Source organism: Xenopus tropicalis, chromosome 4 (assembly GCF_000004195.4).
Source record: "Xenopus tropicalis strain Nigerian chromosome 4, UCB_Xtro_10.0, whole genome shotgun sequence".
NCBI classification, from domain to species: Eukaryota; Metazoa; Chordata; class Amphibia; order Anura; family Pipidae; genus Xenopus; species Xenopus tropicalis.
The window spans coordinates 95706386-95724926 of record NC_030680.2 but is presented as its reverse complement, the minus strand read 5'-3'; the positions used below and the strand labels follow the sequence as shown (position 1 = coordinate 95724926).

Here is an 18541-nt window from a genome sequence, read left to right as displayed (position 1 = left end):
TCCTTTCTGCTGAACAGGTAAAAAAGTTTATCAGTCTTCTTTCTGGCCTCTGTGCAGCTTCTATTGTTCAGCGGGGAACAGTTTTACTGTTAATTTAAAAAGCCAGAATTAATTATGTTTTGCAACTGGAAGGCATAATAGGTTCACTTTATGGCTAAATCGCTTCCCCCCTCATCCAAGCTGAGCTTCTTTACAAGACAATAACAGATACCGATCATATCTGTTCGTAACAGGCTCATTTAGGTACCACTGCATCCTCTTAAAGGGGAATGGTTCTGTTTTATAAGGATCCCCAACTTTATAATAGAAATTTAGATTTTAATGTTTTATTACTCCTACCCACCTATATTCATGTTTTCTACCTGGTTAGACAGTTCAGCTGAACTATCCAATATGATTCTTCCATTCTTCTACCGCATCCATATACAATACTTCAGAATCAGGGAGACCAGGATGAAGCAAATTACTCTAGAAAGTGCAATTTATTCACGTTACATGGCTCATTTCCTAACATAGGTGCTAATTTTGCACAAGCACAGTTACGAATAGCAACTGACAAGCAATTATATTGGAAATGTCTACTGCAATGATCTAGTTGGTTGCTATGGTTAACTGCCCAAGTGGAGTTTAGCACCTGTGTTCATAGACCAGGCATCACACACCATAAATCAAGAATGACCCAAGTATGACTCTTATAAGGGGTATGTTTATTATGCTGTGTAAAAAGTGGAGTGAAGCATTACTGGTGATGTTGCCCGGGGCAATCAGCAATTAGATTTCAACAGTTAAGGTCTCCATACACGGGCCGATTCTAGCTGCCGATTTCGGTCCCTTAGACCAATTTGGCGGCTAATCGGCCCCTGTATGGGCACTACTGACAGGCCTGCCCGACCGATATCTGACCTGAAATTGGCCAGATATCGATCGGGCTGGTTAAAAAATCTCAAAAAACGTTGATGCGGTCCCCGAACCGACTTTGCCTATGTCGTTATAATTTGATCGTTTGGCCCTACATGTATGGGGACCTTTAGAAAACCAAAGCAAATCATCTAATTGGCTGCTATGAGCAACATGAACGGCAATGTTTCACTCTACTTTTTACACAGACTGAGAAATATATCCTTAGAAAAAGGGATTGTGAAGCCAACATGTAGGATCACAGAAGTAATATGCTTGTCCTAGTCTCCATGCTTTCTACTGGGCCATCCATTTTAGGGAAATTACTAAGCAACTCTTGATTTCTCAACCTGAGGATTTTCCAAGTGCAATCAACTGATCAACTATACCTATCAGCATAGGACAATTCATTTTAACTGGAATAACTTGGTATAGGCAGCTCATGATTTAATACTATAACATTGTATACAGGGCAGATTATTAGAAATTGCAGAGGAATCCCAACATCATAGGCATGGAGCCACAGAGAGAGTTGTATACAGACCATAGAACTACAAGATGAAGAATATTCTAATATTCTTTTATTTTATAATAAAGGACGCATTTTTTTTTTTAAAGATACACAATTTTCAATGAGTGATTATATCCTTATAAATGGCACATTCTGACTTAACCAGACATACACACTATTTGGTATGTCTCTAGCATCTCTCACCCTTTCTCACTGTCCATCGGTGTTGCTCTTGTGTCCCCTGTCCTTCCTGGTATCTCACACACAACTTGCCTCTTTCTCATCATCTCCCACAGACACACTACCCATCCACAGGCACAACTCCAGCTCACCTACCCTTGCACTTCACCTGCTGGGCAAATGCCCACCTTCCCCTCCTAGTAGGAGCCATTGTGCTATTTCAGCCTCTGCTTCTGACCCCCATGAACCTGCTCCTGGTCCTCTGTTCCTTTATGTGAGCTTGTGTGTACCCTTGATCTCTAATTTCTTCTTTCCTATTTCACTAAGGAGGTATGTTATATAGCAAGATCCAACAAAGTAATAAATAAAGATTAAAGATTTGGGGCAAGTGCTGCATAATTAATAAATTGGCTAGGCATAATGCACAGTGGGGGGGGGGGGGGGGGGGAAGATGGATTGTGGGAAACATGAAGGGAAGAGAGAGAGATGCCTGAAGAGAGATATTTGAATACTAAACCCCCATATTTATATATAAGGCAGTAAGTTTGCCTAGGAGCAGTAACCCATAGCAACCAATACAATGTTTGCTTTTAAACAGGTGACCAGTAAATTCTACCTGCTGATTGGTTTCTATGGGTTACTGCTCCTGGGCAAACTTATTGCCTTTTATTACATAACCCCATAAGAACTGTAGATTATAATGAATATTATGCACCCTACTAAAATGTCTAAAGTTTTTCAGAATAGAAGTCACCTTGGAGTAATGTAACCCCTATAAAAGCTTTTTATATGGTCCCCAAACTCCTCCGTGAATTCTAATATCTTTATAAATTATCCACTTTATATTTTACAGGATATTCATTATTCTTTTATTCTTACATAAGCCTATTAATAAACCTTATAGCAGAGTATCAGTGCAGTACCCTTTTCTACACATTGCTGTGCTGTATATATGGGCACTTATCGCATTTAATTTTAAGTAAGAAGGGGATATGTTATGATATTATATGGGAACAGTACATGTGCCAAACTATTCTTCAGAAATGGCTATTGTGTCAGATGTAGATGTATTTAAATTTTTTTAGAAAGCCCTAAATTGACACTGGACTGGCTTATGTAACTTTCATTGTACAATAATTGGGGCAGACACGTGCAGTCTTTGGCTCCGTAATTGTTGAAACAACAAATGTCATTATTTGAAGGACAGTAGGCCACAGCATGGACATCTCCTGTGCCGTGAAGCAGCACCTTATCCCTGACATATGTACCAGTTATTTGTTAAATCAATAATCGTTACAGTGAGGCCATAGTTCTACATAACACGTCAGGCACTTTCAAATTCTTCAAACATTTTGTGAAACCAAAAATATAATATATATAATAAAATGATATGCCTTATGGCTTAGTGCACCTCCTTAATAAAATATAATATATATATGTACCTGTAATTTTATCCCGCACTAGTTTACAGGATTCTATCTCCCCAATGCTTCCAAATAGACTCCTGAATTCCTCCTGCGTCATATTTTGCGGCAAGTAGTTGACTATGAGGTTTGTTTTGCTGTCATCTGTAGCTGCGCCTGTCTGCATGGGAGAAGGACAGTTCCTGCTGTTACTGGATGGGCCATTGCTTGTATTGGAAGTTGGGCCATTCGACACCTGAGGTTCCATGGTGCTAATTATCTGTAGAAAACACATAATCAAGAGTTAACCAATCCAACAGCATGAGCTCAATTCAAGAAGTAATTAAGGTGGCAAATAGAATCTGGACAATACAATAACATATACAGTACATACCTTACAGTTTTCAAAAATCCCATAATGATATTAACAAAATATTTGACCCTATTTTCCTGGAGAGACCATCTTTGCCAGTTTTGTAAAAGGCATGGTTTTTTTGTTGTGTTGTGGTCTTTAACAAGGATTTGGTCTTTGGACACTGCAAATTGTAGTAACTGTATTTTGCCTTTATTGCCTTGTGCTAACATCAAAAGAAACATAATATAAATAAGAGGCTGCAACTCTTATAAGCAGACATATGAGACAAATGTGCACAAGCTACTGGTCCGCTCACTATTCCAGTGGAATATTTCATTGTGCATAACTTGATGGTTTGTGCCACAATTTTGCATTTGCACTGCCCTCATATATACTGTGAATTATAATTCCAGCTACTAATGTAGTTATTGACTAATTTCCAAGGGCTGTCCTTAAGGCAGGTTTGTCAAATGCTGAAGGGTCTGTCTCACTGAAGGGCTTGTGCAACAGGCCTCTTTATATAATGGCTAACCTGCCTTGTAAAGATGTAGTGTACCCCATTGTCCAACACAAATTCAGTAGATGAACATATGCACAGAACATTGTGTCTCTGTAAATGGCTATTCATAATATATTTATAAGTGGGAGATACTATATCACTTAACACTTAAGTGCAACGCTCTGCACCACAAAACAAAAGTAATAAATCGTAGCAACACTTTGTTTACCCATGTACCTTTACTAACATAACATACTTTACATTACATTTTGGCTATGATAAAACTGATATCAGCAATGCTGACTTCAAAATACGTTCAGGAGCTGGGACCATTAAAACAGCAAAGGCAGCAGTAATGTTGCTAGGCTTGCCCTTTGTGAGGAAAAATAAATATTTTGCATCCTACTATGTGCCTACCTTGCAGTTTGCAAACCGCAGTTTAATTTTTTATGTAATTTTGTGCCATAGACATATTTTGTAACTTAAGCTACAAAAGCAGTGCACGGAGCTTTGATACAACATGGATTTTATTTCAAACAGCACACTTAAAAAAACAGGCACATGTAAATCCTTTGGGTTTTTATAGGTTACAGTGTGATTTGCATCTTAAAGATGTATCCTTAATTAAATAACAGCAGTCTATTTTGAAAGATGTAAGCAATTTTTAAAAATAAAAAGTCTAAGGGAGGAGATATTAATGAATGGACCTGCACAAATATTGGGCCACCAAGGCCCTTTTTATTGTCAATGGTACAATGGGTATACTTTGCCCTTGGCTACTAAATATTAGTTTTTTCCTGGTAATTCTAGATTAGATGCCTGCTGGGACTGCAACTAATATTCTTGTTTTTAATAGATAATACCAATGAAATGGATAATATTTGTATAGACATCCTGTTTTTGTAACTTAGATTTTTATTAAATTTAATAATGTTGATTGAACATTAGACATCAATAAAGGTAAACATGTATGTAACAACAGTGCAGTTATTAAAAGTAGGATTATTGACAATATATGTAGAGTTTTACAATGATATATTTAACAGTGTCCAAGGTTGTATAGACATCCTTAGCCAAAGAAATACCCAAGCCTGCTATGTTGGGAAAGGGCAACAGAATGGAATAAAGGAAAGGTAATGGACCCTAACAGCACTGACAGCTAAATATATGAAAAGCAAAAATTGTGTGTTTGTGTATGAAAAAATCTGTTATCCACAAGAGCATGTGAATGCTTCAAGTTTAACAGATTTAAACACAGGCCCTGCGCAATTCAGCGTGATAAACTAAAAGACATGTTTGTTATTTATCGCATATATAACACGTTATGCTGACAAATCATTATAAATAGTCACGTTAACTCCTACAGGTTGCAGGCCTGCTGAGAGCTATGAGAAAACATAAACCATATTAAATGAATAAATAATAGATTAACAATATAATGTATATACCAAATCAGCTATAGGTATATAAATCAGTTATATACCTTAATGCTTTAGAGTCAGAGGCATACCAATATAATTGGCAGTATTTGTAGCTAAAAGCCAAATGTCACTCATTCTCTGCTACTCAGACTCTCTATTAGTAGTTTTCCATGACACTTTATCTAGTACTTTCCATATGGATTGTAAGCTGTCATGGGCAGAGCCCTCTCACCTCATGTCTTAATTTTACTGTGTGGGTTCTTCCCAATACAATATACAACAATGCTGAATATGATACTACATTATAAGTAAACTATAATAATAATGGTTTCTTTTGTGGTATGTAACGGCTGCTCTCAGTTACCCACAATACTCAGTGAAACCTAAATTTCAAACACAGTGGTTTAAAAATCATACCTTCTTACACCTGTCAGTTTCAGCCTACACCTAACTGAATAAGTTCAATGGAACCATTATGATTGGATGTCTGTGACTGTACTACTCTCAAGGGTTTAAATGCTGGGGAATTCCCTACCACTCATTTGAACTGGAGAATTTGAGTGGTGAAATGTTTTCAAGGAAAAAACTCTGAAAAGTCCAGTTGTTTTAGACTTAATCTTAATTCTACTTGATACTGTATATAATGATCTGGATAAATGATAATCTTCACAGACAGTGGTTTACAAAGGTTACCTGCCACTAATATCTTCTGTAGATAATCAAATTATATGGAGCAAAAATGTTTTTCGGTCTTAGCTGGAAGTACATAAATCAATACAATGAAAAATCATAACCAATTAAGGATAAAGAAAACTGCCCCCCCCCCCCCCGGCTCAATGCTAGATAAGCATGTTTGGATTCTTTAGCACCATGCTCCTTTAATTAATTAGCACTTTCATTTTGATTTTTTGAATTTTCAATTTGAAACATTAATTAACACCTTACATTTTACCTTTCTCTCCTTTACAATGGGGGGGGGGGGGGACTTCTAAGCTATAACTTATTAACTGCAGGAAATGGTTACCATTTGCCAGGAATGGAATTCTTTCCACCACACAAATTTAACATGACTTTGGATAGGGTTTTTCTACTTCCAGTGTAGAATAGTTTAGAAGTTAAGCAGATTTTACTTGGAAAAAAAGGTTGAACTCAATAGACAAATTTCTTTTTCATCTAATACAGTGATCCCCTACCACTAGCTCGCAAGCAATATGTTGCTCCCCACACCTTTGATGTTGCTCACAGTGGCCCTAAAGTAGGTGCCAAATCACAGCCAATCACAGCCCCTATTTGGCATCCCCAGGGAACCTTTGTCATGCTTGTGTGGCTCACCAAAATTGTACAACTGAGAGTGGCTCATGAGTAAAAAAAGGTTTGGGATCCTGAACTAATATGTGGCTTGCTTAGCCTACAGAGACATCAAATAAATCTATGCCTTCAGTAAGATTATTGTCCAGTGCTGTCTTTATCAAAACTGTGTTGTACTTTACACAAAATGGTGAAATGAAATATGGCCAGGACTGAAACATAACCTCCCTGTGCATGTAGCATTATTTGGTGTCTTTGAGTACATTTCTGTACCATAGGTTTCAAAATTTGCTTCAAGATACCCAAACTATTTCAGATGTCTTCCCTGTGTCAATTAGGGAGAAATTAGAACACTATCCCTGTATCTTTATTTTTCTATTATTCAAAACAACTTTCAGCAGTTTTATGACAAAGGATGAATGTACCAAATATGTTTTCCAATGGACTTTTCCCTGTGGCTTATGGATTTTTCACATGCCAATAAGATGGTGTATGGAGCAATATAAATTATCAGTGGCCAATGCAGTTTAACATCACCCACTGGCATATAATCTTTATATTCAACTCATCTTTTATATCCAGGAACATGAACATAATGGAGGGGAGCAAGAAATATGGGGATCCTTTAAAATCATACATAGCACATTCTGAACACATTATCTACAAGGCAGTAGTTTACTGAATGTTAATTGTATGTGACATGTAATATATATGTATGCATAACAGCTAGTCTGCAATAATATTACCATTATATCTGCTGTAAAATCACTGGTATATCTGTTATACGTAGCAAGTAAATGACTTCAACAGCACACAAATTCCCAAAAATAGAATTTTAGCTGAAATAATATATTTTCTATTACAGTTAACCCCCAGAAGCTCTAGGCATACCGTTACGCACGTCAGGCTCCCTGGCTGGGTGCTTATTTGCTGCCAATAAACAAGTTTTCCCTATTTTAGGTCATGACCATATTGTAATAATCTCTGTCCTTAGCTTACTCAGTGATACCCATAATTTCAGTTACTTGCACTGAGTAAATATGCCTCCATTAGCGTGGAAAGAAATATCTTTCAAAGTGTAAATGACACCAGGTGCCATTTTGCACCTGCTCTGTGGATCTGCTAATTTCACGCTTGCCGCTTCCTATCAGAAATCCTTACAAGCAGCCAGGGACCCATAAATACCCTCTATATGTGTCAGCATATATCACCTGACCATGATTTAGCTACAGAGGAAGAATCCATGAGTTGGTAGCTGAGTGCTAATAGACATGATAGATAATAGATTATGAGCTTCTGTCGTAGATAAAAAAATGAAATTTTTTTTCACAACATTTCCTCTATCTATCTATCATCAATCTATCTATCTATCTATCTATCTATCTATCCTTTAGTGCCTATGACACACCAACACACTGAAACAAAAGCTTTCCTTGATGTTCTTTGTAAAGGATGACTTCTACCATTAGCCGTTAGCAAAAAGCAATGGCATTTGGAATGATGTTTGGTCAATATTTGGAAAACATTTCAATGGAATGGCTTCACGCCATGATTTTTAGTGATGACTAAATGCAAACAGGCATTTTCATTGCCTGTTTTCCTGGTTCTGTTAGCAATAATTTCAAATATAGAAAACTCTAAAACTACTAGAACTGTGAGACATTAATGAGCTCTCACTGCAATTACCTTTTGACACCGTAGGGACACATGGGGACACAAATATCACAAGCCATCTGCAGTATAAATAAGCCCTATAGGTACATTCACTGTAGGTTTATATACAGTATCTGACACTGTTTCATAAAGAATGATTGCTGTGCAAAATGGGTTTGTGGTGTTAACTTGGGAATTGGGAGCCTATTATTCTGTTATTGTTCTTATTTAGTTTTTGTGCCAACAATTTAGTTTATGTGCCAAAACATACAGTACCTCTTCTTATTATAAAGCAAATTTTTCATTATAAGGTGGAAATAATACAAGATGTGCAAATCCATTTAATGCAGCTCTGTAAAACAACACAAACCAATCGAACAAAGGCTAATAACCCCCATAACCAGTCAAAAGCAAAATGTAACCAGTCATAAGCAAAATGTAACCAGTCATAAGCAAAAAAGGTTTTTCTGCAAAAAATGTCCATGCACTCCAAATCACTGAAAAAAAATTGCTCTGGATTGGGAAAAAGGCTCCAACTGACTTTTTCCACAAGTTTTGCCATTTTACAAATTTTCCAATAAAACGGGACAGATTTTCTGATCACTACTCATAACCTGTAATTCACTGAAACAACCTAATCTTATAAAATACACTAAGCAGACTTTTTTTTTGGCTTTGATTCATTCTCTTTCTTGGCATCTCCATTCTCTTCTTTCTCCCCTGCTTTTGTGACATACTGTATATGGATCTTTTTGAAATACTTTCTTACTGTTTTGTATTGCTATATTTGCTTGTAAACTTGCTTACAGGTGTAGTGTGAAGTTGAATTTCCATAGTGAAGTGACAAGAATTTAGGATAGTTGTTCATTACTACAATGATCCTTGTCTGCACCTCCCTAAGCAAGTAAGTATATTTGGCTTCCGTGTATTTAGAAATTATTTAGAATAAAGCTGTGTGAGATCCTGCATAGTAAATTGTATAATAACTTTAAATGTCTGGATAACAGCCTGAAAAACCTAACTTAGCCTAAATCTGTCACTAAATGTGTCTGTGGATAATGATGTAAAACAATTTTGAGTTCAGCCCCATGCCTACTTTCAGGAAACATGCTTTTGTAGTAATACTTTGCTGCTACTGAGCAGTTAGTTTTTCAAATCTATGTTTGTATGTGCTTGTTTTAAAGCTTAAAGAGCCACAAATGGACCATTTAACGGTTCTTTACTTTCATTTAAGTTGGCTTGTAATTGTAGGTAACTGTTTAGAAAATAAATATCTTGTTGAGTAAGTTAAATAAGCTGTATATGCAAGTTTGAAAATAGTTATTTTGATACCATATACCAGAGCCACATTACTAATGGGCCAGTCATCCACTATCCCACATATTCTTTGGTTAGATAGATAAAAGCAGACTAATTTCCTATAATTTAACATGCATGAAGAACACACACTGGGGAAGCAATGGAAAGGGGATCTTTTATCTGACAACCTGTTATACAGAATGCTTCAAGATACATCAATGCTATTTTTAACTATGTCCTAACAAACAAATTAAAATTGTCTTGCTAATTTGCTTTTTCTCTGAAATAGGGCAACATTTACATGTAGTTGATGGTAGCGAAGCTGTAGAAATCCATATTAGTGCCAAAACAATGCTTCTGGGTACTTTTAATCTTTATTCAATCATCTTCAGTATGCAACACTTCTAGTATGAGGACTTACCACAGCATGTCTCAAGTGCACTTCAGAGTATGGGGGTAAATCCACTTACCCAAAACATTCTGCTGTCATGACTGAATAAAGCTTGTATTCACATTTATATTAGCAACGTAAAAGACAACCATTGTTTTACACGTATACTGGCCTAATGTTGGAAGTAGTCAGCAGGCTCCTGAGGTAATCCCTCTTGTTATATTGACTTTTAGTGGACTTAAGGCATAGTGCTCAACATTTTAGAAAGGCCTCTTATATGGAAAACACAGGTCACAAGCACTTTAGTTAACAGATCCCAAACCCCCAAACCTGCAGTAACACTGTATAAAATTGCCACAGTCCAGTATCTCAGCCCGGTATTTGATTGTATCATTTATCATTCTAACTGTACTAGAGTATTAAAAGCTTGCTGCCTGGTGGTTTGTTAATGGGCCATTCAACTAGAGCAAACAAGAATCCCCTATGAAGTTCCCTCACAACAGGAATGATCAACTTCAACCCTTCTGAATTCAAAATGAGAAGGATGCAGGCTAAGAATTGCTTTTTATGTACCACATCTATAAAGAAGGAAGGATTGTCTAAATTGCAACCACCAAAGGTTGCTGATGTACAGCACCAACAGTCAATAGGTTATTAGGGATTGTAGTTTAGTAACAGTGCAAGGGCTTGTGGTGAGGCAAGCATGCTTACAGCTTGTGAGCTGATAGCTGATAGCTGAAGGGTATTTTTACCCTAGATCCTTTGCAGTTTGAATCTGGAGACAGCATTCATATCACAGAAGCGATAAAAGCCTTTAATATTTTATACTATGGCTCCTTCAGTCCCAGAATATCCTCAAACATAGCATTGTTCCTACATCAGACACTAGGAAAGGATTTCACAAGCGACAGACACAAAATGCACTGCATGGCTCTCCACTGGCAGAATATTCTATTGTCAATAACTATTTGCTGTTATCAAGGCTTTCTAGCTGTCCTACAATGTTAATGGGAAAACAATTAAGCAAATAGGTTTAATTTTTACGTGTAACCTTTGTCTACCTCCATGATAAACAATTAACATTGTATGTCAAAAAATACTGATGCTAACATGCACATATTGTTCAGCATTTCCCTCCTTGCAGTGATTAATATGGCCAAATGTTCCTTTATATCACTTAGCAATATGCAGGCACGTAAGCTTGAGCTCTGCCCACTGCCATTTGAATTCTCCTCTTTCCACTTTTCAGTAGAACACTGCTTTTCAAATTGCAAGACAAATTATTCCATGTCTGAATGCTTTTAAAAAAGCAAATTAATTCTAGCAGCTAATGATTTAAATTGTGCCATGACCCCTATCTCTAATTTACACTTGAATTATTTATCCGGGAAACGGAACAGTCAGGAAATCTGAATCATACCTTTTTACTACTTAAAATGCCAGTCTGATTAATTAAGATAAATACAGCAGCATAAAAAGTTACGATTATCAGTGATGGTGATTCTGTTGTTGCCTCATTTTGAAAACAATGTGCATATTTTTGCACTACTGCAGATATTCTTTTTTTATGTAAAGTTAAAAAAAGCATATAAAAAATCTGCAGAAACAAGGTTAGATGGGAAAAGTTATTTGTTTCATTAGTCAAATAAATCAGAGAAATGTGACAGCATGTAATAACATTAACAATGCTATAGATTTAAAAGTATCTGAATGCATGAAATAGCTTAAATTTGTCATATAAATGTAGTTACAGGTAGGCTTAAAGCGATTAAGTCCCCCGCCACTTACACTGACTCGCAAGACAGAGATCCTGATTTGATTCCTTATGCCACCTCCTTGCTTTGTCAGCAATTAATGTGGATTCATCTAGGGCAGCTAGAATCTAAAGGCAAGCAGCAGCAGTACTGGAGTAAAATTGTCACATTAATATTTCTGCATATGAATGACAGTGTTCCATAGCAGCAGAAAAAGCTATACTTGCACTCTAGGCTATTTGAATTTAAGATGGCCACATGGCCTGATTGGCTGGATGTCACTGCAATATAGCTACAGATGTGGGTAAACAAATTGCACAGATTAGCCTGCAGGATAAATGGTGTGATCACTCGGAAGGGTGGGAAAGTCCAGTCCTTGGTTTGCCAGCTATCTGTCATATACACTGAATCAGGTCAACAGTCAGTCTGATTTTCCCTTTAGCCTGATCATCCTTGGTGCAATTGCACTGAAGGGCTCATTGGCCAAATCTAATAATATTAATGGGCCACACAGACACACATGAATTTCAGTCAGAAACTGGAAATTTTGTGTGCGGCCAGCTGTACAGAACCTACATTTGTTAGGCAGCAGGCGGTATTTTACATTAAAACAGCATGAAAAACAGTTTCAATTCATATTTTGTGTTTTTATGTACAAGCTGTGTTAATAAAAGAAGAAGAAGTTTTTTTCCAAGCAAACCTGATGAGCTATATGGCATTCTTGTAGTATATCTGGCACACATAGAAGGACGCACATGCAATGGAAATAAAAAAGGTAGGCCATGCAACAAAGAGCTATAATCTGTAATAAAGTAGTCAATTTCACATGAAAAAGGAGGTCATTCTTATACACAATAAACAACAGCAATGTATTGGTAACATTCTATAGAGCTCCCAGCTAAAGAGTCAGTGACACAGAGCTCTAGATATGCCTTGCATTCTGAACTTGTGAATCACAGCTCTCTCCTTCCACCGCTGTTAACCTTTCATGTGCCAAATGCATAAATGCTGAGCCATAACAGTGCCAGCTATATATCAGCATCGGACTCTTCACCCTTGCAAGAAATAAGGATTTCCACATCTCCCAAGAATCAGTCAGACTGACATTGCAAAGAACAACATTAAAGATTATGTCCTTGTGCAATTCATTCTGCTTTGTGTTCCAGATTGTGCTGATGTTGCAACAATCTTTAGTCGATGCTTTAAGAAATAATCTTAAAACTAAATGCTGCCTGCTAATCAAATATATTGATCAGTGCTATTTCTAAACAACGATGTTACTATAACCATGCTGTTGGGAAATAAATGCAGACATGCAAGTGTTGGCCCACAGACATGCTCATCCTAAAAGAACACAGGAGATGATATATTTACATTGCATTTCATCACCAAAGAGCAGGTTTTCTAACAATGAAAGCATTTCCCCCCATGGAGTTTGTGAATATTTGTGAGAACATCTGAGACAGGGATAAAGATTTTTTTATGCATTTTAAGGGTGGAATAATTTATTTTTATGACTGCAAGTTTTCCTGCAATTTATTCAACTAAAATCACATACCACATGTAGCACGAGGTACAGCATGAAGTCTAAGGACACAAGCAAACTTAATGAACAAATAAAGAACAAAAGAAAAGCTAAATCTGAACACAATGCATTCATGTCTGCCTGACAACAAATTAAAATTTTAAGGGCTGAAATGTAATAGGCTCATCATATGCATAATGCTTATCTTATTATATTAGTATTATGCATTCTGAATTATGTTTTTGCAGAGGCCTAAACAATCACATGCAACTACAAATCTCTGAATGAGAACTTGGCAGAGTAGTGGAGTAGTTTAGAGTTCTAAATATAAGTTTATGTTGCCTTTAAACCCCAATCACATTTCTGTTCCCTTTGACCTCTGATTTGACCAAATGATTACCTGTGGAATAAATCACATAGTTAAAATCCTGGAGTGGGTTCTTTCATTTGAGTACCATTGTATGTTTGACTTTTTAATACTGGTCCAGTGTTTTGGAAACATAGCTGCTTTGTGGTCATGACAATGTGGGTGCAATCTGCTATATACATTCGCGTGCAATTAGCATGGTTTATCCAGCATGTACTGAAAGCCAGCAGAATGTATTATGAATGTCAGCCATCATGTGTAATTGGATATTTTGGAGGGAGAAATGGAAAAAGGACCCATTAACAATTCCATCAAACTGCTGGTGCATTGCTGCTGCTAAATGTGCTTACTTTGGCCATGATAATACTATATATCTTCTTGCTGCAATCAATATAATGCTGGCCAAAAGCATCACTCTGTGTCCAAATTGCAACCGTGTTCAATTTGCATTGAAGTATAAGCACAATTGCACTAATTTTATCACATTGTTTCAGGTATGCCCTTCCCCCCCGGTGACCACAAATGCCCTCGAATTCTCAGGAAAACACTGCATTTTGGAAAAAAACATGCCAATAGCTCTCAAAACTAAATTTTACTCACTGCACTTGTAGTTGTAAATAACCCCTTTTACATTTTTTACATTATACACAGTGCCGCATTCCCTTAAAAAAGTTTGCTTTGGTTTTCCGGCATATGAAATGCAAACACAGATGGGTTGGAAAGTGTGGAAAAATAGTTGAGCCCCCAGCATATAGATTACAACAGATGCTTATGGTTAGAGGGTAACTATTGCTAGACAATACTCCTGTATCACAAAATTCTTTCAGTAACTTATAAACACATAGCTTTTTGTTGAATACACATTCATATATCTGTATCTGTACAGATATGTACTGCATGAAAGACAGATATCTATTAATTTCTCCATTTTCCCCATTTGTAATCATTTGGCACATGCTTATGACTGGCCAAATCCCTGTCTACTCAGAGAGATGCCCAGAGGCCATAGCACACCCCCAACCAGCTGCTTAGCATAATACATCGAATCTCAATTATCTTACAATCAGTCAAGGTGTGAAAAGGTTTACTTATATCCTTCTGAATGTCCTTTCAAGTAGCAGCAAGGAGCAGAGTTGTAATCATTTTTACTTTTATAAATCCTAAATTTCAGGTTGTGTTCTCCAGCAGTTGGTAAAAGTGATTTTCTTTTTAATAAAAACGTCTGAATTACTTTACTTTCAAAAAACAACCAGCACTTGCTGATACAGCCTTGAATCCCATTATTGGCTACCTAGTCACAGGATGGGAAAACAACTTGCCCAAGGAAGAGATTGAAGCCAGAGTTTAAGATATGATTTCCAGATCATGGGAAATATAAGGGGAACTTCAAGATTGGGTTGGGTTGGGTTCCACAGATGCAAATAGTTCGTATTTAAATGGAAAACTGTAAATCTAGTCATGCTGGGTTTTCTAGAAGCTTCCCTGATTTTTTTTTACTCTGTATAAATTTAAAACTCAAAATCCTTTGAGACATTTTATACTCACTTCAAATAACACAGCTTTGTCTACAAGCCACCTCACTATTTTGCATAATGTCAGGTAGAAAATGAAAAACACCGATATACATTGATATTGTACAAAGCTGTGCAACATAGATGCAAATCGAATTCACGTAACTATAATGTAATAATAGTGCACAGGCACACATCTAATGTATAGAACTACACCCCCCCCCCCTTCAGCATTGCCACATTGTACTAGCAGCATGTAAGACGCTGTTTCAGTTCCATTTGTACAGAGCAATGTAACATAACATATCAGATACTGAAAAGAACTGTAGAACACTCATGTAACACAAAGAACCAGCAGGTTGATATCTTAGGTGCATATCTTAGGTTAGTCATATATGCCAATTCTTTAGTGTAACTGGCTAACAATCTAGGTTTTTGGCCAGATTAATTACACAAGTCATAGGCAAAACTGATCCAAACTTGCTTGGAACCAAATTATATTTACAAAGTTACTTGCATCAATATTCATACTACTAAATGTTGAAGTAAAATGGTGGTTGCACTTACTCTATGTCCTAAGGGGCAAAGTATAGGATCCGTTATCTGGAAGCCTATTATTCAGAAAGATAGCTCCCATAGACTCTATTTTAAGCACATCATTTTTAAAATTGATTTCATTTTTCTATGCTTGTACTAAAACAGTACCTTATACTTGATCCCTAATATGATTTAATCAATCCTTATTGGAGGCAATCCTTTTGGGTTAAATGGATTTTTATTAGACTTCAGGTATTGTGATCCAAATTACAGATAGATCTCAGGTCCCGAGCATTCTGGATAACAAGTCTGATATCTCTACAGAGTACAGAGATGCAAAGAGGTCCTGGAATGAATACCAACCTCAAGGAGTTGTAATGCCCAATTTACCGTATATACTCGAGTATAAGCCGAGTTTTCCAGCACTCAAAATGTGCTAAAAAAGGAATCCTCGGCTTATACTCGAGGCAAGCTGGATTACTTGTCCTACCTGCACATCCCTCGGCAAGTTTAAACAAAGGTCGCGCTGCGCGCCGAGAAAATGAGTCTTAGGTAAGTCTGTCTTAGGGGTACCTGGCTGCACATCCGTCGGCAAGCGAGAAAAAGAGTCACGCTGTGCGCGCACAGGGAGGGGGCGCGGCCCAACCTTCGTTCCTGCTCGGCGCGCAGCTAGACCAGCCATTCGTTCTTGGCGACGGATGTGCAGGTAAACCCTTAGCGTGACTTCCACTGTGCGCTCGGGTGCCGCAAGGGGGAAGCCGCGCAGCAACGTGACGTTTGTTAGTGCATGCCGACGGATGTGCAGGTACCCACTAAGACAGACTTATTTTCTCGGCGCGCGACCCCCCGTGCTTGCCGATGTATGTGCAGGAACCCCCTATGAGACACTTATTTAAGACAGACTTATTTACTGTCAGTGAAAAAATAGGATCTGTACAAGAACTGTGAATAGACTGTCAAATGGAGGGGCATACTGGGCCATTGCAATCTGATTGCATGTTGGGCCTGTAGCACAGAGAGCCAAATAACTGTAGAAGTGAAATGGCAGGGAAGCAAGCAAGGCAGTAAAATGGCAGGGAAGGCAAGTCAAATTGCAGTCTGTATAGAAAGATGTATTAGAAAAATAAGGATGACAGATTATTCCAGATTTATACCTTCCTAGTGAGTTTATTCCATTTGGTGCAAGTCAGTTTTGTGTGTAGACTGAACACACTAAGGTTAACCCTGCAAGTAAGAGGTACTCTTGCTACTTTAACCTTCTGAGGTGAACTGTAGCACGCTATAGCTCTACAACAACTTGTATCCGAACAATATGTGCACATAAAAGAGCAACAATCTGCAGCTACAGTAGCATAAGCATTCTGCAGCATTATTACTCCAGAGGGTATGGCATAACATACAGTTATGGCAACATATCCCATCAGGGCAAAACTGTGCAGGACTATCATTACCTAGACACTACAAAAATTAAATGAGATATTAACCTGTACAACCTTGCATGTGGTTATCTTATGTTGGATGCGCCTCATTTTCCAGCCCATACCTTGTGTTTATTAATATGGTAGTCATGTAAGCACTTGTGAGTGTCCTTTTATTAAATAATTTGATTATTGAAACTTAGCAGTAGCGGGTGCATTTCCCACCCTAGGCTTATACTCGAGTCAATACATTTTCCCAGTTTTCTTAGATAAAATTAGGTACCTCGGCTTATATTCGGATCGGCTTATACTCGAGTATATACGGTAAATGCTTGGTACTTTATTCACAGATTATATACCCTATGGTATTCAACTGTATCACCAATTCATGGGTTTGAATTTAATAAACAAGGACTACATTGTAAATCTTTTGCATGGATCTTCACTGGCGGTGTTAGATGCTAATTCATAGAAAGGTATGACACTGAATGGGGCAAATCTAAGGCAAATGACCATAGTGTTAGTGTACTGTATATACATAATTCAGAGAACTGTATTGGACTGACAATACTGTCAGTGCAAAGGTGCAAATCTAATTCATCTAAATCTAATAAAACTGAACCAACTCTAAATATGTATACTGTGAATGCACAGTGTCAATGCAAATTCAATACAAAGAAGTAGAAAAATAGTGCATACACTCTATGCGCAGATTCTAATGCGCAGATTTATATTGGTGTTGCATAGGCAGCTAGTTTGGTCCATAAAAATAGACAGCACGTGTATGTATAGAACCGTATTAAGAAGCAACTCCCAATTCTTTTCCCTCATTTATTTTCCAGTCTCTAAAGATACATATTTCCTGTTTCCCTAATTGCCCTTAACATAAAATTTTGTTCTTCCCAATATCACTTCACATGACAAAAGCCACCACTTTTGTTGTGGATTGTAAGTTTGCATTAGGCCCTCATTACCTTGAGTTGTGGAACATTATTATTTGTTATTGACACTTAGGGCCAGATTCATGAAATCACGAGTTTGAATCCTGAATTGGATAAATTCGGATTGGATACGATAATTTCTTAAGATCGCAAATATCACGAATATGCTTACAAAAAAATCATATTAGTCACGATAATATCGTATTGGCGATCCGAAAGTCACAAAATTTTTGTACCGAACAATCGTAAAATGCAGGAAAACCTTTCCAACTTTGATCCTTCTGTGTATGATTTTGGAAGCCTCCCATAGGAATTAATGGCACTGTGCAGCTCCAACCTGGCCCAAGGAAAATCATGATAACGAAGCTTGAATGAATCCAAAACCTTTGTACTCGGCGCGACAATACGATTTTGTCGCAAAAATTTTGTCGCAAGTACGAAAAATTCGCACAAGCGAGGAAAAGTCGCAGAAAATACACTAGGAGCGTTAGTGGATTAGTAAATGTGCCCCTACCTTGTTATACAGTATATCATTACATATTAGTACACAACAACAAAACATAATGGATAC

The 18541-nt window shown here is 37.3% G+C and overlaps 1 protein-coding gene across 10 annotated transcripts in view; it reads right to left on the bottom strand.

The window, feature by feature from the left end:
- Positions 1–18541, bottom strand: part of elavl4 (ELAV like neuron-specific RNA binding protein 4) — a 62787-nt gene that overhangs the window by 26374 nt on the left and 17872 nt on the right. For all 10 annotated transcript variants that reach the window (XM_012960493.3, XM_012960489.2, XM_012960492.3 and 7 more), the window contains exon 2: positions 3031–3271. In XM_012960493.3, coding sequence (XP_012815947.1) covers positions 3031–3271 — 241 coding nt within the window. The remainder of the gene's footprint in view (positions 1–3030; positions 3272–18541) is intronic.